Consider the following 18,115-nt stretch of genomic DNA (forward strand, 5'->3'; position numbering starts at 1 on the left):
AATAAGGAGGTTGCAGATGAATTGAACAGGTATTTTGCACTAGTTTTCACTGGAGAAGCATGGATTGAGGATTTGCTAACATACACAAGACTGAGTCAAAATTAATGGGAATTTTTCAGCTTGAAAAGGCATAAGGATGAAGGGAGCAGACACATGGGAAACCACAACATGAAAATTTCCCGCCAAGCTACTGACCATCCTAACTTGCAAACGTATCACCAATCCTTCAGCATCACTGAGTCAAAATCCTGGAACCAGTGGAAATTTTATTCCTCTACATTTTTCTATCACTTTCCCTGTCCTGAGACAAGGAATTAATACAGCAGCTGTATGTTTACCCTTATTTTGCAGTATTTTCCCATGAAGCCAATGAACAGTGAGACAGGTTAGTCAATATATATCAAAGGACAGAATGCCTTGCTCGGAAGGCCTACATTAACAATTAATTCATTGAAGGTTTACAATCTGAATACCACAAAAATCCCATGAATGTTTAGTGTCAAATTGGTTGACTGTAACAAAAAGGAGACAGTGTAATGGTAGTCACTGGACTTAAAAAAATTTTCAATTATTCTTTTGTGAACGCAAGGCCTTTGTCTGAGAGGGGCCCTCTTATAAATGATGTGGCCTGCTGTGCATTCACTAAATGAGGATATCACCTGGCAGTTAACGAGTTTTTTCTGGATGAAGCTGGGCTCTTTGTTGGGCATAGCTTGCATGAGTTGAAAAAGTGAGTGGCATGCATTTTTAAATATGATCATTATACTGCATAATAACAGTAATTATCAGGAAATAGCTGTATCATAGACTACATAACTAACAAAAATGTTGGTGCCAGAGGGAGGAGTGTTTAAAAAGCTGACATGAATATGAATACATTGCATGAGTTGCTGGAATCATAAAGTGCCAGAATCCACCATAAATAAACTGTCAATATTCAATCCACACACAATGAAGAAATAACAGTTACATTTCACCTCAAAATGAATTGTGCCCCAAGGGTGTTACGCTGGATCTTTGAGTGGAGGTACGTATTACAGCTAAGTCAGCTCTCATGTATTGTCCTCAGAAGCTCTCTCTCTCCCCGAGGTCTCGTCCATCTCAAATCTTCCCTATTTTACAAGCTCATTACCAGACAAACAAGCTGTCACCCATTTGAATATTATTTTGCTTAATAGCTCCCCTTCTGCCCTCTGTGTTGCGACTTGATTTGTTGGCCTGTTCTGCTTTCTATTTGTTTTTCTCTGGAACACACTTCCAAAAGATCATTAATAAAATTGGGGATAAAGTGATGCACACTGAACTGATTTTATTTCGAAGACTTTCCCCAGTGACCATCTGGCAGAATCCAATATAACTCTAGCGTGAGGGTGATTTTCCGAAAGTGGAAAACTGGCCCTTTTTTTTATTTAAGCTGTCTGTATTTCCTTTCCACTTAAGTCAATTGCTGGGCCTAAAATAAGTCAGGTACACACGGGCTCTGTGATTTGATTTGGCTAGACGAACATCATGACACTATTTGCATGGCCAACACAGACCAAGCAACAACAGTAGAGTCACTTAGGTCTCTTAAGCTGGATGAAGGAGGGTTTCAAAAAGATAAGGAAGTGAGAATTGCACAATACATGAACTCCAAGAATGTTGTTGATTTAGAGAGTTAGAAGTCTTAGTAGATTAACATGCATGATACTGGAATGGAGTGCTTATCATCAGGAAAGAATATGTGGCTCTATTCTCCAGAAAGAAGCAAACTGATGATAATGTTTCACTGAAACACAACCATGCAGTGACTCAAAAGTTCCAGCAGACTGCACGCTCTTTACGTTACTGAGATTGGATTATGATTATTTTAAGTACATATTATTTCTTCATATTTATCAATTAAGTTATTTATAATTGTTTTAACCATAAACTATGGAAGATTTTTTATAGGGTTTGAAATTTTTCATGTTTATTGAATGTAAATGAGGATGGCAGAGTGATTGAGCTAAATGACCATAGTTCCATGATGCAGGAAGCCATTCAAGTGGAGGAAACAGAACAGAAGTACAGGTCATTCTGCTACAAGGCGCTTTTAATCGGTTAAAAGGTGATTGATGAATTGTGGACATTGTCCAGATAACACAAACTTTCTAATGAACGAAATTCGTGATTTTCTATTAGCGATCTCCTACTGTGTAATTTTCTTTAGTACAAGGTTGCAGAGGAACACAAACGTCGAGTTATGGCAAAATGACCAAAGTGGCAGCAGTGACAGTATAGTGAGGGGATTAACACTGTCGTCTACACCAAAAGAATGAGAATCCAGAATGCCGTACTACCTGCCTGGTCTCAGGCTTGGGACGTGCTCAGAGTTGGAAATACTCAGAGGAAGCATCCAGTTGGCATGGTCCCAATGAGATACATTGACATAGGGAGGACAAGGAAAGAGGTTCTGCATGGTAGAATGAACAGCAATGCATCAAATTAAACAGGACCTCAGAGGTATAAAGGACAATTAAGATTAGAGAGAGGATTGTTTTTGAGACTGGAGGACTGTGACCAGTGGAGTGCCACAAGGATCGGTGCTGGGTCCACTATTTTTTGTCATTTATATAAATGATTTGGATGTGAGCATAAGAGGTATAAGTTAGTAAGTTTGCAGATGACACCAAAATTGGAGGAGCAATGGACAACAAAGAAGGTTACCTCAGATTACAAAAGGATCTTGATCAGATGGGCCAACGGGCTGAGAAGTGGCAGATGAAGTTTAATTCCGATAAATGAGAGGTGCTGCATTTTGGGAAAGCAAATCTTAGCAGGACTTTTACACTTAATGGTAAGGTCCTAGGGAGTGGTGCTGAACAAAGAGACCTTGGAGTGCAGGTTCATAGCAGGTTGATAGTGAAGGTGGCATTTGGTATGCTTTCCTTTATTGATCAGAGTATTGAGTACAGGAGTTGGGAAGTCATGTTGCGGCTGTACAGGACATTGGTTAGGCCACTGTTGGAATATTGTGTGCAATTCTGGTCTCCTTCCTATTGGAAAGATGTTGTGAAACTTGAAAGGGTTCAGAAGAAATCACAATGATGTTGTCAGGGTTGGTGAATTTGAGCTCTGGGAGAAGCTTAATAGGCTGGGGCTGTTTTTCCTGGAATGTCGGAGGTTGAGGGGTGACCTTACAGAGGTTTATAAAATTATGAGGGACATGGATAGGATAAATAGACAAAGCTTCTTCCCTGGGGTCGAGGAGTCCAGAACTAGAGGGCATGGGTTTAGGGTGAGAGGGGAAAGATATAAAAGAGATCTAAGGGGCAATGTTTTCATATAGAGGGTGGTACGTGTATGGAATGAGCTGCCAGAGGAAGTGGAAGCCAATACAATGGCAACATTTAAAAGGCATTTGGATGAGTACACAAATAGGAAGGGTTTGGAGGGATATGGGCTGGGTGCTGGCAGGTGGGACTAGATTGGGTTGGGATATCTGGTCAGCCTGGAAGGGTTGGACCAAAGGATCTACTTCCGTTTTGTACATCTCTACAACTCTTATAAATGAATGCAAGCCCAAAAGACTGGTGTGGCAGAAGTAGATTTTGCCTCATAGGCACAGACTCCGCTATAGGGTAGGTGAGGGCCGTACTATGTGATTACCTACCGCTTGGAAAGTGCTGAGACCAGTTTTACAGTGACCCACACAACTAGGGAAACAGAGAGGATTTTAAACTAAATAACGTTTTCTCCCATCATTCATGTTGTGTGGGCATCACAGGCAAAGACCAGCATCATTGTCCATTTCTAGTTGCCCTTGAGAAGGTGGTAGTGGCCTTCTAGAATTGTTACAGTTCATTTGATGCAATTAGGCCCACGTTGTCATTAAGAAGGAAATTCCAGCATTTTGACACAGCAACACCGAAGGAATACCAAAACTATTTCAAAGTCAGAATGAATGGTGATGAATGGTGCCTTGGAAGGGAACTTGCAGCAGGTGGTCTTCCCATGTCTGGTGCCCTTGTGCGTATCCATGACAATGGTTATAGGTTTGGAAGGTACAGTCTAAGGAGCCTTGGTGAATTTCTGTAGTGCATCCTGTAGATGCTACACACTGCTGCTAATTTGCATTGATGTGGTGGGGACATGGTGTCTATCAAGTGGCTGCTTTATTCTAAATGACATCAAGCTTAAATGCTGTTGGAGCTGTATTAATGCATGCAAGTGAGGGCATTCCATCACACTCCTGACTATGTTCTGTAGATAGTGAGCAGGCTTTGAGGAGTCAGGATGAGAGTTACTTACTGAAGGATTCCTAATTTTTGCAGCCACAGCATTTGTATGGTTAGTCCAGTTCAGTTTCTTGTCAGCTACAAACTTCAGGATATTAATAGCACAAGATTCAGTGATGGTAACGCCACTGAATCTCACAAGGTGATGGTTGTCTCTTGTAGGAAATTGTCATTGCCTGGCATGTATATACCAAGAATGTTACCACTTGTCAGCCCAAACCTGGATATTGTCTAGAGCCTGTTGCATTTAGTCATAAACTGCTTCAGGACCTGAGGAATTGTAAATTGTGAACATTGTGCAATCACCGGGGAACATCCCCACTTTTGCCTTAATGACAGAGGGAAGGTCATTGATGAAGCAGCTGATGATTAAGCCTAGGACACTACCCTGAGGAACTCCTGCACAGATGTCCTGGAGCTGAAATGACTGACCTCAAGCATCTTCCTCTGTGCCAGGTACAGCTCCAACCAGTGGAGAGTTTCCCCCCATTCCCCATTGACTCTAGTTTTGCTTGATGCCACACTCAGTCAAATGCAGCCTTGATGTCAAGGGCAGTCCCTCTCACCTCACCTCTTTACTTCATGCTTGCACCAAAGTTATAATGAGGTCTGGGGCTCAATGACTCTTGTAAAAGCAAAACAAAGCCTCAGTGAGCAGCTAATTGCTAAGTGCATGCTGCTTGATAGCACTGTTGATAAAATTTTCAAATCACTTTACTGATGGTCAAGTAGACTGATCGATCGGGAATGGACAGTGTTTGATTTGACCTGCCTTTTGCATGAATAGGACATGCGTAAGAAATGTCCCATTGCTGGTAGATGCCAGTGTGTAGTTGGGAGAAAACGAGGACTGCAGATGCTGGAAATCAGAGTCAACTGTGTGGTGCAGGAAAAGCACAGCAGGTCAGGCAGTATCCAAGGATCAGTAGAATCGATGTTGCGGACATAAGCCCTTCATCAAGGATAGTTGTACTGGAACAGCTTGTTTCGAGATGGCAAATTTTGGAATACATGTCCTCAGTGCTATTGCCAGAATATTGTTCAGGCTGAAAGCATCTTCAGTACCCCGTTCCTCCAGTCAATTTTTGATATCAGTATCAAGTATTCTGAATTGTTTGATAACTGGCATCTGTGATGCTGGGGACCATTGGAGGTAGTCAAGATGGATCATTCACTTTTGCAAATGTTTCAGCCTCTCTTTTCCACTAATGAGCTGGACTTCTCCCATCATTGAAGATGGGGATATTTGTGGAACCTTCTTCTCTAGTTAGCGATTTTATTGTCCACCACACTCATGACTGGATGAGGCAAGACGGCAGAGCCCAGATCTGATATGTTAGATGTGGAATCACTTGTCGATCACATGCTGCTGATATCATTTGGAATGCAAGAAGTTCAGTTTTGTTTTTACTTACATCAGGTTGAAACCTCATTTTTATATTATGTCTGGGTATTGCTCTTGGCTTGCCCACCGGCACGCTTCACTGAACTAGGGTCGAGCCCCTGGCTAGATGGGAATGGTAAAATGGGGGCTATGCCAGGACTTCAGACTGGTGACAGTGGATGCAAGGGTCAAATCTAGGAAGATCTTTAAACCAAACAGCAGAGCCAAGGCTGAAGAGAAATATATTGATTTAGAAATTGACAAACAAACTATGAAAGGAAGGAAGAGAAATATAAATCTAAGAGTAAATCAACATGTCAGTCTAGAGATTACAAAATAAAAGTCTAAAAGAAAACCATTAAAAAAGGTTCTGTATCCGAATGCACATGGCATTTCAATCAAACCAAATGACTTGACAGCACAAATAGAAATTAATAATTAGCATCCAATGGCCAGTGCAGAGACATGGTAGCAGGATGACAGAGATTGGGACCTGAACACTGAAGGGTACATGATATTGAAGAGACAGGAAACTAGGAAAAGGATGGCTCTCTTAATTAGTAAGAGTGTTAGCACAATTGGCATTACAGGTATAAATAAAACTAAAAGACATGAAATTATTAAAGCGGCAGACGAGCAGCACTGTGACTCAGTCATAGCACTGCTGCCTCACAGCGACAGGGACCCGGGTTTGATTCTAGCCTCAGGAGACTGTGCAGAGTTGCATGTTCTCCCGGGTCTGCATGGGTTTCCTCTCACAGTCGAAAGATGTGCAGATTAGGTGAATTGGTTGTCATATAGGTTAGGTGCATTAACCAGGTGTAAATGTAGAGTAATAGGGTAGGGGAATGGGTCTGGGTGGGTTACTCTTCGGAAGGTCTGTGTGGATATATTGGGCCAAATGGTCTGTTTCCACACTGTAGGGATTCTAAGGGATTCTATGAAGAAGATGACCTAAGGTCAGCAAACCAGAATGCAGAAGCTGTCTGATTAAAGGTAAGGTAACTTAGGTGGATTGGCCATGCTAAAGTGCCCATTGTTGTAAGCTAGGTGGATTAGCTATGGGAAATGCAGGGTTTTAGAGACAGGGTGAAGGGGATGCTCTTCAAAGGTTAGTGTGGACTCAGTGGGACAAATGGCCTGCTTCCACACTGTAGGGATTCTATGATTATATAACAAAGGCAAGAGTCACTTGTACATGTCCCCCAACAGTAACTACATGATAGGTGAAGTACAAAGGATGAAACAGTGGGAGCTTGTCAGAAAGGTATCGCAATCATCATGGAGGTTCTTTAATTTATTTGAATTTTACAATTCATCTGAGCGAGAGAAGGTATCCTAGTCCAAGACAAGTATTTTAAACTTAAATGATGGAAGTAATGAGGGCACGAAAGCAGAGGCAGCTAAAGTGAACTGGTAAACTTTGATAAGGGACGAGCCAATAGAGATGTAGTAGAAGACATTTAAAGGAATGTTATAGAATTCACAGAACTCCAATGAGATAGAACATTTCCAAGGGAGGACCCACCATCCCTGGTTAATCAAAATATAAAAGATCAGACCAAACCAAAACAAAAAACAAATAATTACAGAAAGATCAAGGCCAGGTCAGAAGATTGGACTCCACATAACAAACAGCTCAGAATAACTAGAAGATTAATAAACTTACTAGCTAGAAATACAAAAAAGATAATAAGTTATTATAGGTAGTTTCAAAAGTGAACAAAATGTGTGTTGGTTTCTGGGAAATGTATCTGAGGAATTAATAATGGAAAATAAGGAGGTTGCAGATGAATTGAACAGTATTTTGCACTAGTTTTCACTGGAGAAGATTCTAACACCTTAGATGTAATGTACCGAGATAATAAATACTACATAACAAACTTTTAGTATTTAGGATGATCGAGCATTATTTCTGCTGAAGATTTTGTGTAGACATCTTTCCCCACTTGGCCTAAATTGATTTGACAAATACCAATAGAACATAGAACAGTACAACACAGTACAGGCCCTTGACGCTGTGCTGACCTTTTATCTTACTCTAAGATCAAGTTAAGCTTCTCACTTTTCATTTTACTATCATCCATGTGCCTATCCAAGAGTCGCTTAAATGTCCCTGATGTATCTGACTCTACCAGCAGTGCATCCCATGTACCCATCACTCTCTGTGTAAAGAGCCAGCCTCTGACAATATCTCCCCCAAACTTTCCTCCAAGCACCTTAAAATTATGCCCCTTTGTGATAGTCACTTCTACCCTGGGGAAAAGTCTCTGATTATTCACTCTATCTATGCCTTTCATCATCTTGTACACCTCTATCAAGTCACCTCCCACCCTTCTTCGCTCCAATGAGAAAAGTCTTAGCTCCCTCAACCTTTCTTCATAAAACATGCCCTCCAGTCCAGTCAGCATCCTAGCAAATCTCCTCTGCACCCTCTCTAAAGCTTCCACATCCTTCCTATAATGAGGTGACCAGAATTGAATACAATATTCAATTCTGTGGTCTAACCAGGGTTTTAGAGCTGCAACATAACCTTGCTGCTCTTAAACTCAATCCCCATGCTAATGAAAGCCAACACACCATATGCCTTCTTAACAACTCTATCAACTTTTAGAATAGATTAGACCCCCTACAGTGTGGGAATAGGCCCTTCGGCCCAACCAGTCCACACCGACCCTCCGAAGAGTAACCCACCCAGACCCATTTCCCTCTGACTAATGCACCTAACACTAGGGGCAATTTAGCATGACCAATTCAGCTGACTTGCACATCTTTGGATTGTGGGAGGAAACGGAGCACCAACTTCCTAGAAATCTCCTATTGCAACCTTGACGTTTTTTTTGTTTCAAACAGAACTGCAGAGAAAATAAAATTCCATATTTGGTTTGTGAAATCCCAGAAAATCACACAGGCAAATCTGTTCAAACAGAAGAAAACATTTTTCCCCTTAGAATTGATTTATCTGAAAGGCTTTTGCTGTGGGTTTATTTCAAAGGCTGGACCTTTGACCATGACCCCACCTCCCTCCACCAAACCATCATCTCCCAGACCATCCATAACCTCATCACCTCAGGGGATCTCCCATCCACCGCCTCCAACCTCATAGTCCCACAACCCCGCACCGCCCGTTTCTACCTCCTGGCCAAAATCCACATATCCGCCACAAATTCACCTGCACCTCCACACACATCATCTATTGCATCCGCTGCACCCGATGTGGCCTCCTCTATATTGGGGAGACAGGCCGCCTACTTGTGGAACGCTTCAGGGAACACCTCTGGGACGCCCGGACCAACCAACCCAACAACCCCGTGGCTCAACACTTTAACTCTCCCTCCCACTCCACCGAGGACATGCAGGTCCTTGGACTCCTCCATCGCCAGAACATAACAACACAACGGTTGGAGGAAGAGCGCCTCATCTTCCGCCTGGGAACTCTCCAACCACAAGGGATGAACTCAGATTTCTCCAGTTTCCTCATTTCCCCTCCCCCCACCTTGTCTCAGTCGATTCCCTCGAACTCAGCACCGCCCTCCTAACCTGCAATCTTCTTCCTGACCTCTCAGCCCCCACCCCACTCCAGCCTATCACCCTCACCTTGACCTCCTTCCACCTATCACATCTCCATCGCCCCTCCCCCAAGTCCCTCCTCCCTACCTTTTATCTTAGCCTGCCTGGCACACTCTCCTCATTCCTGATGAAGGGCTCTGGCCCGAAACATCAAATTTCCTGTTCCTTGGATGCTGCCTAACCTGCTGTGCTTTAAGCAGCAACATATTTTCAGCTCTGATCTCCAGCATCTGCAGACCTCACTTTTTACTGGAAGCCAAAAACCAATGATGGGGAACGGCTTTCCAACCAGGGAAAATAACATGGGAGTAAACAGGGGAAAGGAGTAAATTATGTATTCTTGATAGAGTTTGTGGCAACTTGGAAAGATTTATGGGCATGGATCCCAAGATCCCTCCGTTCCTCCACACTGCCAAGAATCCTGCCTTTAACCCTGTATTCACATTGAAATTCGATCTTCCAAAATGAATCACTTCGCACTTTTCCAGATTGAACTTCATCTACCACTTATCAGCCCAGCTCTGCATCTTGTCAATGTCCCATTGCACTTACAACAGCCCTCCACACTATCCACAACTCCACCAACCTTGGTGTCATCGGTAAAATTACTAACCCATCCTTCCATTTCCTCATCAAAGTCATTTATAAAAATCACAGAGCAGAGGTCTCAGAACAGACCCCCACAGAACACCACTGATCACCAAAGTTCAGGCGGAATACTTTCCATCGACTACTACCCTGTCTTTTATGAGCCAGCCAATTCTGCATCCAGAGAGCCAAGTTTCCCTGTAACCCGTGCCTCCTTATTTTCTGAATGAGCCTACCATTGGGAACCTTATCAAACGCCTTGCTAAAATCCATATACACAACATTCACTGCTCTACCTTCAACGCGTTTTGTCATATCCTCAAAGATTCAATAAGGCTAGTGAATCATGACCTGTCCCTCTCAAAGCCAAATCAAACTACCTCTAATCAAACTACGGTTTTTCAAGTAATCACAAATCCAGCCTCTCAGAATCCTCTCCAATAATTTGCCCACCACAGACCCAAGACTGACTGGTCTGTAGTTCTTAGGATTGTGCCTATTCCCTTTCTTGAACAAGGGAATAACATGTGTCACCCTCTAATCGTCTGGCACTCCTCCAGTAGACAGTGAGGATGCAAAGACCGTTGCCAAAAGCGCAGCAATCTCTGCTCTCACTTCCTGTGGTAACCTTGGGTATATCTAGTCTGGTCCAGACTGTTCTTACATTTTTAAAAATTTTCAGTACGTCCTCCTTCCAATCATCAACCTTTTCAATCATATCAGCCTATTCCACGCTGTCCTCACAAATGACAAGGCCCTTCTCAGTAGAGAATACTGAAGCAAAGTATTTATTAACTACCTCCCCTACTTCCTCTGACTCCAGGCACAAATTCCTTCCACGATCCCTGATCAGCGCTACCTTCACTCTGGCCATTCTCTTGTTCCTCAAGTGTAGAATGCCTTACAGTTTTCCTTAATACTACCTGCTAAAGCTTTTTCATGCCCCTTTCTAGCTCTCTCAAGTCCATTCTTCAGTTCCTCCCTGGCTACCTTGTACAGCCCTGTCTGATCCTTGCCTCCTCAACCTCGATAAAGGAGGACTGATGGCAGTGAAATTACATTTTGGGAGCCTCAAAATGAGGGGGTGCTGGCTTTCCAACTGTTGGGCAAATCTCCAAACACTTTATCAAGATTCTTCTCAAAAGTTAGATTTAGATATTGTAGAAACAATTCATTTATTATTTTACAAGATGTGAGCATCACTGGCTAGACTAGCATTTACTGTTGTGACTAGCTACCTGACGAAGGAACAGTGCTCCAAAAGCTTGTATTTTCAAATAAACCTATTGGAGTATAAGCCGGTGTATTGTGATTTTCAACTTAGCATTTGTTCCTCAGATGAGCAGTGTAGACAGAGATGTTGGCATACCCACAATGCTGTTAGGAAGAGGAAACAATTGATAGGATAGATGGAGGCAAATATCAGTACCACCCTCCTAATAGTAAAGCATGCTCGCAGTACTGCTACTCCTCTCCAATACTGCTCAAACTCCCTTTTCCCGCCTACTAGCGCATCAATCCCTCAGTACCTATTCTCTAACACAGCAAAGTGGTACTTCCCTTAGTACCATCCCCACAGTGGTACTTTCCCCTCAACTCCACTCAGTGTCGACCTGAATTACATATTCAAATCTCTAGATTGGACTTCAGAAGTGACTACTCACAGAGTCATGTCTGACATGAAACATAAGGAATTGATGCACTCCAGTGTAAGAACATATTCAACTCTAGTTAGCAATATAACTGGAGGAGTTACAGGAGGAGGAGTTGGATATTTGAGTCTGTTCTGCCACTTAGTATGATCATAGCTAATCATTAAACTCAGTACAGGTAGATAATCCTTTAGCTATAATTCTGAAATCCGAAAAGCTCCAAAATGTGAAGACTTTTCCCCTAAAGCTTTTTTCTCATTAACAAGGTTGTTTGGCATGCAAACAACTCCACACCCAATTGACCCGTGACACTCAGGTGTGACATAGCGGCGTGGTCCAGCATTGTCTCAGTGCTAGTAGTAACCACAGATGGGTCTATTGTTCAGTAGTTCTTTTAAAATTTTACTATAACAGTGTCACTTAATCCTTTATCCAAAAAATTCCAAAATCTAAAAGACAGCTAGTTTCGACAGTTTCGGATAAAGGATCATCTACCTGTACCCTGTTCCCACTTTCACCTCATATTCTTTGATCCCTTTAATCCTAAGGACTATCCACATCTCCTTCTTGAAAACATTCAATATTTTGGTATCTACAGCTTTCTGTGGCAGAGAACTCCACAGGCTCTATGCGCTATTTTTCTCATCTCAGTCCTAAATGGCCTACCTCATATTCTTAGGATTCCTGGTTCTGAACTCCCTAGTGATCAAAAACATCCTTCCTGTGTTAACATTTCTTAATCCTGCTAGAACTTTGGAATCAATCTGGTAAATTTTGTTGTACTCTCTCCAAAGTCAGAATATTTACTCTCAGATAAGGATAAAAACTACATATCCCAGGTGTGTTCTCACCAAGGCTCTGTACAATTGCAGCAAGTCATCCCTATTCCTGTACTCAAATCTTCTTCTTATGAATGGTAACATATATCATTTGTATTCTTCATGTCTGCTACATCTACATGAATACTTTCAGCAACTGATATACAAGGACTCCCTGGTCTCGTTTCCAAACTATTGCCATTCAGAAAATAATTCATTATCCACTCTTTGCTGTCAAAATGGATAACTTCACATTTACGAACATTATACTTCACCTATCATGCATTTGCCACTCACATCGGATTAGATTAGATTACCTACAGTATGGAAACAGGCCTTTCGGCCCAGCCAGTCCACACTGACCCTCCGAAGAGTAACCCACCTAGACCCATTTCCCTCTGACTAATGCACCAAATACTATGGGCAATTTAACACAGCCAATTCACCTGACCTGCACATCTTTGGATTGTGGGAGGAACTGGAGGAGAATGCACAAACTCCACACTGACAGTCGCCTGAGGCTGGAATCGAACCTGGGACCCTGGCGCCGTTAGGCAGCAGAGCTAACCACTGTGCCATCATGCCGCCCTTTTATCTTGTCCAAATCATGCTGAAGCATCTCCACACCCTCACCACAGTTCATCTTCCCAGCCAGCTTTGTATTATATTCAAACTTGGGGATATTACATTTAATTCCTTTATCTAAACCACTGATAGTTGTAAATAGTTGGGATTCAAGAACGGAACCCTGTGTACCCCCCCTAATCACTACCTGCAATTTGGAAAAAGACCTGTTTATTCCCATTTTTTATTTCTGGTCTGGCAGTTACTTTTGTATTGATGTCACTATCCCCACTGCATTGTGCTTTAACTTTACACGCTAATCTCTTATGTGGCACCTTATCAAACATCTTCTGAAAGTCTGAATAAACTACACAGACTGCCTCCTCCTTTTCATTTCTACCAGTTACATTCTTGAAAAATTCCTGTAGATTTGTCAGGCACGATTTCATTTTCATATGTCCATGCTGATTCTGTCTAACCCTGTCACTAATCTTGATATCAGGCATACCTCAAGAGGACAAGTGTCCAACTGAACCCACATCAAGCCTTTCTTTAAACTCCACTTTGAAAGGCAGCCTATCCAACAGTTCAGCACTTTTTCAGTATTGCACGTGCACAGACAACTTGGACAATACTTTCAATTTTGTTTTGATTGGGGCTTGAACCCATAGCCTTCCTAAAATAGAAGCAAGAGTGCTAATCACTGAATTATGATTAACACCACAAATAAAATGAATCACATTATAAAAACCTAGATGTAATATATAAATCCTTCTTAATAACTGACAGAGGGGGAATTTTTTTGTACTTTCTTACCCAGGACTAAAAGACGGCATCAGTTCTGGTTCACAATTATTCCTTGCTCCAGATCCGGTTCTATTCTTTGTGGAAGCAACACCCTGAACATTGTGATGAATAATTTCTTCTTCTTCAAACATAAGGTGAAGCCGGTAGTTAATAGTCTTTATCACAGTAAAAAGGAGAGCTATCATACCACAATAAATCCCAAGAGCAACTTTGCTGGGAGATGCAGCCTGCAAAACAAATCAGAAAAACAGGTTTTAAGAAATTATTTATCACTTAAAATTCATTGATTTTCTTGCGACTTCATACAGTCAATTCACATTTTAAAATACACTACCTTCAGTGTATTTCAGAGTGTAGGATCAGAGACCTTCCCAGCCCTTAACCTGCTCTGCAAAAAAAAGCTGAAAGAACTGTATCTGGAAATCCAAAACAAAAACAAATTGCTGGAAAAACTCAGCAGGTCTGGCAGAATTGAGGAAGGGTTACTGGACCGGAAACGTTAACCTTGATTTCTCTCCACAGATTCTGCCAAACCTGAGTTTTTCCAGCAATTTCTGTTCTTGTTTCACTTTGTAGTTGGTTTGTCTTTTAAATATATTTACCCACACTGGTTATACAGTCCTTAATAACCCTACCTAACGAAAATCTATCAAATTTTGGTGTGAAATTAAAGTATTAAGAACTAACATTTGAACTAGATTTGAATTTCATTACGTCAAATTGAATGCTGAATTGCTGAGGTATGTTTGGCTTATTGAGATCTAGTTTTAACGTAATTTTGCTCTGCTTTTTCACACATGGCAAAAGGAGGCCCATGTCATGCAAATAACCTAGCAACATTTACTTTGTGAGCTGGTATAGGGCAAGAAGGGGAGTCCTCCTCTGAGGGTTCTGTAGAGACAAACTTCACCAAGGTCATACCTCCCCATCATTAAACCAGTGAAATTGTTGAAGGAGGAAATTATATCAGTGAATTGGCAGGCAGCAAATGACAGCAGTGTAGTTGGTGGAGAAGAAAATTAAACCACTAAAATTCGTGAAGGAAGAAATTACACGAGTGAAATTGCTGACAAGAATTTTATATGGAAATGGAAATTACACAAGTAAAATTTGTGGAGGAGGAAATTATGCCAACAAAATTGGTAGTAGCAAGTTACACTAGTGAAATTGGTGGAGAAAAAAGTTGCATCAATGAAATTAGAGAAATAAAATTATACCAATGAATATGGCAGTGAAGTACACTGATCCTGATTTATGGCCTCGAGTTTGGATTCTCCCCAAAATGGAAAGTGTCTTTAGGTCTTATCTAATAGATATTATACATCAGTTCTAGTATATGACGAAAGAACAATGGATTATTGTACAAGGTTCCTTGTGAATATTTTTTCCAGTAGATTTGTCTAAGTGATAATAATTTAGACAGAAGTGGTACAAGGATCATTTGACCCAAACAGTCCACATTGGTGTTTACCCTACATGGAAGCAAAGAAGTGTAATCACATTTACCATCTTTTCCTATATTCCTTCAAACCTTTTTCCTTCATTGACCTTTCCATCCAATCTAATCATGAACTGTAATAGTTAATGTGGAAAGCTATTGTTACACAAGGTTTTGTAGTACATAATAGACTATCCTCAGATGTTGGAACAACCTGTATATGTCCAGTGTTTTAGTTTGAATTGTACTCTAAGGATAATAGCTCAGTGGGTGCAATGTCCCATTTTCCTCTGCACATGTAAATCTATTTTCCCATGTGAGTGTGCAAATGTTGACTCATTGTATTTTTTCCACTTGTAAGCATCTCTAACCATACTCTATTCTATGATAAGTCATATCTATAACGACCTTCACTATCTCATACATGCTTTAAAACCAGTCTATACTTTCCTTTTTGCATGTGTAAACCAGATGTTTAGTGTCTCCTATCACATGTCTTATACACTTAAGGTAGATTGTTGTGTGTTTTGATACCTGATATAATGGACCAAATCTTTCAAGGAGAGGTGTTCACCATTTGCTTCTACTTTTTTGTACTATGATCAAGTTCAACATTTCTGTCAGCTTCTTCAGAAATGTGAACTGTATCTTATAGCCGCCTAATTCTTTGCAGAACAGACTCGTCAAAAGATGATAAGCCATGGCCTCTTTCTAAGAGGCTTTCAATCACAGTCTGCTAAGAGTTTAAGTGACCCAAGCTTGTCTTATTTGGGATATTTCCAATTGTTTCACAGTAAAAGCTGCAATTGTCAGAAATTGTATTTGCAATCACTAATTATTCCATAACTGGCATGTCTAAATCAACTTCCAATTCTAAGATCAGCAGGTAATAAAGCATGCAAGTGATATGTTGGTCTCAGAGTGAGAGCATTCAAGTACAGATGCAGGGATGCATACCTGCATTGTAAAGAGGTTTGCTGAGACAACACCTGGGGTATTGTATGCATATTGGTAACCTTACCTGGCTATGGGGAGAGTGCATTGACCATATGCCATTTCATTCCTGGAAGGACAGGACTGATGTATGAAGACAAATGATCAGTTAGAGCTACATTGTCTTAAACTCCAGTAAGTAAATGAAATGGGAGGTATCTCATTGAAAAGTACAAAATTCTAACAGGACTGGACACAGTAAATGCAGGAAAGATGTTCTGTTAACTGGACAGTCCAGAACCAGGCATTACAGCCTCTGGATATGGGGTATGCAACTTCAGACTGAGATGAAGAGAAATTTCGCCAAACAGAGAGGAGTGAGCTGGTGGAATTCTCTGGCATACAAAGTGGTTGAGGCCAAAACATTGAATATTTTGAAGGAGGAATTAGATATAGTTCTTGGGGCTAAAATGATCAAAGGGTATGGGGAGAAAGCAGAAACAGGATGATTAGTCACGAACATATTGAACGGCGAGCAGGTTCAAAGGACCAAATGATCTACTCCTGCTCCTATGTTTATCCTATATTTATCATCCCATTAAAGGAGTCCTGACTGATCTATTCTATTGTTGCTTGGTCTGTGTTGGCAATGCAAACAGTGTCGAAAATGTGTTGCTGGAGAAGCGCAGCAGGTCAGACAGCATCCAAGGAACAGGAGATTCGACGTTTTGGGCATAAGTCCTTCTTCAGGAAAGGGCTTATGCCTGAAACGCCGAATCTCCTGTTCCTTGAATGCTGCCTGACCTGCTGCGCTTTTCCAGCAACACATTTTCAGCTCTGATCTCCAGCATCTGCAGACCTCACTTTCTCCTTTGCAAACAATGTCATGTTGTTTGTCTGGATAAATCAAATCATAGAACCCACGTGGACCAGACAAATGGTCAGCATTCTCAGCAACAAACCCAAACAAGCAGACAAAACATGTCCAGAAACCCTAGCCACTCTCCCCTACATCAAAGACATCTCGGAAATGACTGCCAGACTACTCAGACCCCTTGTCATCATGGTAGCTCACAAACCCACCATCACACTAAAACAGCAGCTAATGAACTTGAAAGACCCTATACAGACAACAAGCAAAACTAATGTCATTTACAAAATACAGTGCAAGGACTGTAACAAACACGACATTGGACAAACAGGCAGAAAGTTAGCCACCAGGATACATGAACACCAACTAGCCACAAAAAGACAAGACCTTCGCTCATTAGTATCCTCACATATGGACGAGGAAGGACACCATTGACTGGGACAACACATCCATCCTACGACAAGCCAAACAAAGACATGCACAAGAATTCTGAGAAGCATCGCTTCCAACCGGAACTTTATCAACAAACACATCGAGTTAGACCCCATCTATCACCCCCTGAAAAAAGGAACAGGAAGTGACTTTACCAGAGGAAATGACATCACTAACCCAAAGAAACCCAAACAGAAAGCAGGAATTTTCAGTATTGCTTCGCCTGAGGCCCACTGAAGATGTTACCTAGTAGGGTAATGAAACATCTGGACATGAACCTTCCAGCTCAGGTGAGCAAACCTATATCCAAAACTTCAACTTGAGCTACAAATCTTCTCAAAACTCACTAAGTATTTGCTTGAAAAAAGAATAGTAAACTCACCCTCAGATTAAGACAGGCAAGAAGCCAATGATCACCTAACATGGCCATTGGCCAAAAGCGTTTAGATATATGATTGATATAGTGTAACTTACGTGTCCCAAGAAATATTATATAATAATAAAAGCCCTGCAAGACAGGTGGGTCACTTACAACTCATAGCCAGCACAGTAAGCCTGAGAACAATCTGGCCAATTATCAAACGAATCTGAAAGTAGTATCATATACTTGGGTAACAGTCGATATTATGTAAAAGTCAACCCCTTATTTTTGGCCAAATAGTCTGGAATTTTTCCATACATCTCATGTAAATGTCGACTAGTTCTACACAGATAACAGATCAACATTTCTGAGTCAGTGCCACCTGCTGTCACATCCTGCTCCAGCTTTCCAGTCTGCAGGTTGTTCCGCTCTGCTCCC

At 41.4% G+C, this 18,115-nt stretch overlaps 1 protein-coding gene across 1 annotated transcript in view; it reads right to left on the minus strand.

Annotated features, from left to right (window-relative positions):
• The window catches only part of LOC132835855 (pecanex-like protein 1), a 276,852-nt gene that overhangs the window by 237,754 nt on the left and 20,983 nt on the right, over nucleotides 1-18,115 (minus strand). The window contains exon 2 of the mRNA XM_060854954.1: nucleotides 13,652-13,869. Within this exon, the coding sequence (XP_060710937.1) occupies nucleotides 13,652-13,869 (218 nt within the window). The remainder of the gene's footprint in view (nucleotides 1-13,651; nucleotides 13,870-18,115) is intronic.

This window comes from Hemiscyllium ocellatum, chromosome 3 (assembly GCF_020745735.1).
Source record: "Hemiscyllium ocellatum isolate sHemOce1 chromosome 3, sHemOce1.pat.X.cur, whole genome shotgun sequence".
Taxonomy (NCBI): domain Eukaryota; kingdom Metazoa; phylum Chordata; class Chondrichthyes; order Orectolobiformes; family Hemiscylliidae; genus Hemiscyllium; species Hemiscyllium ocellatum.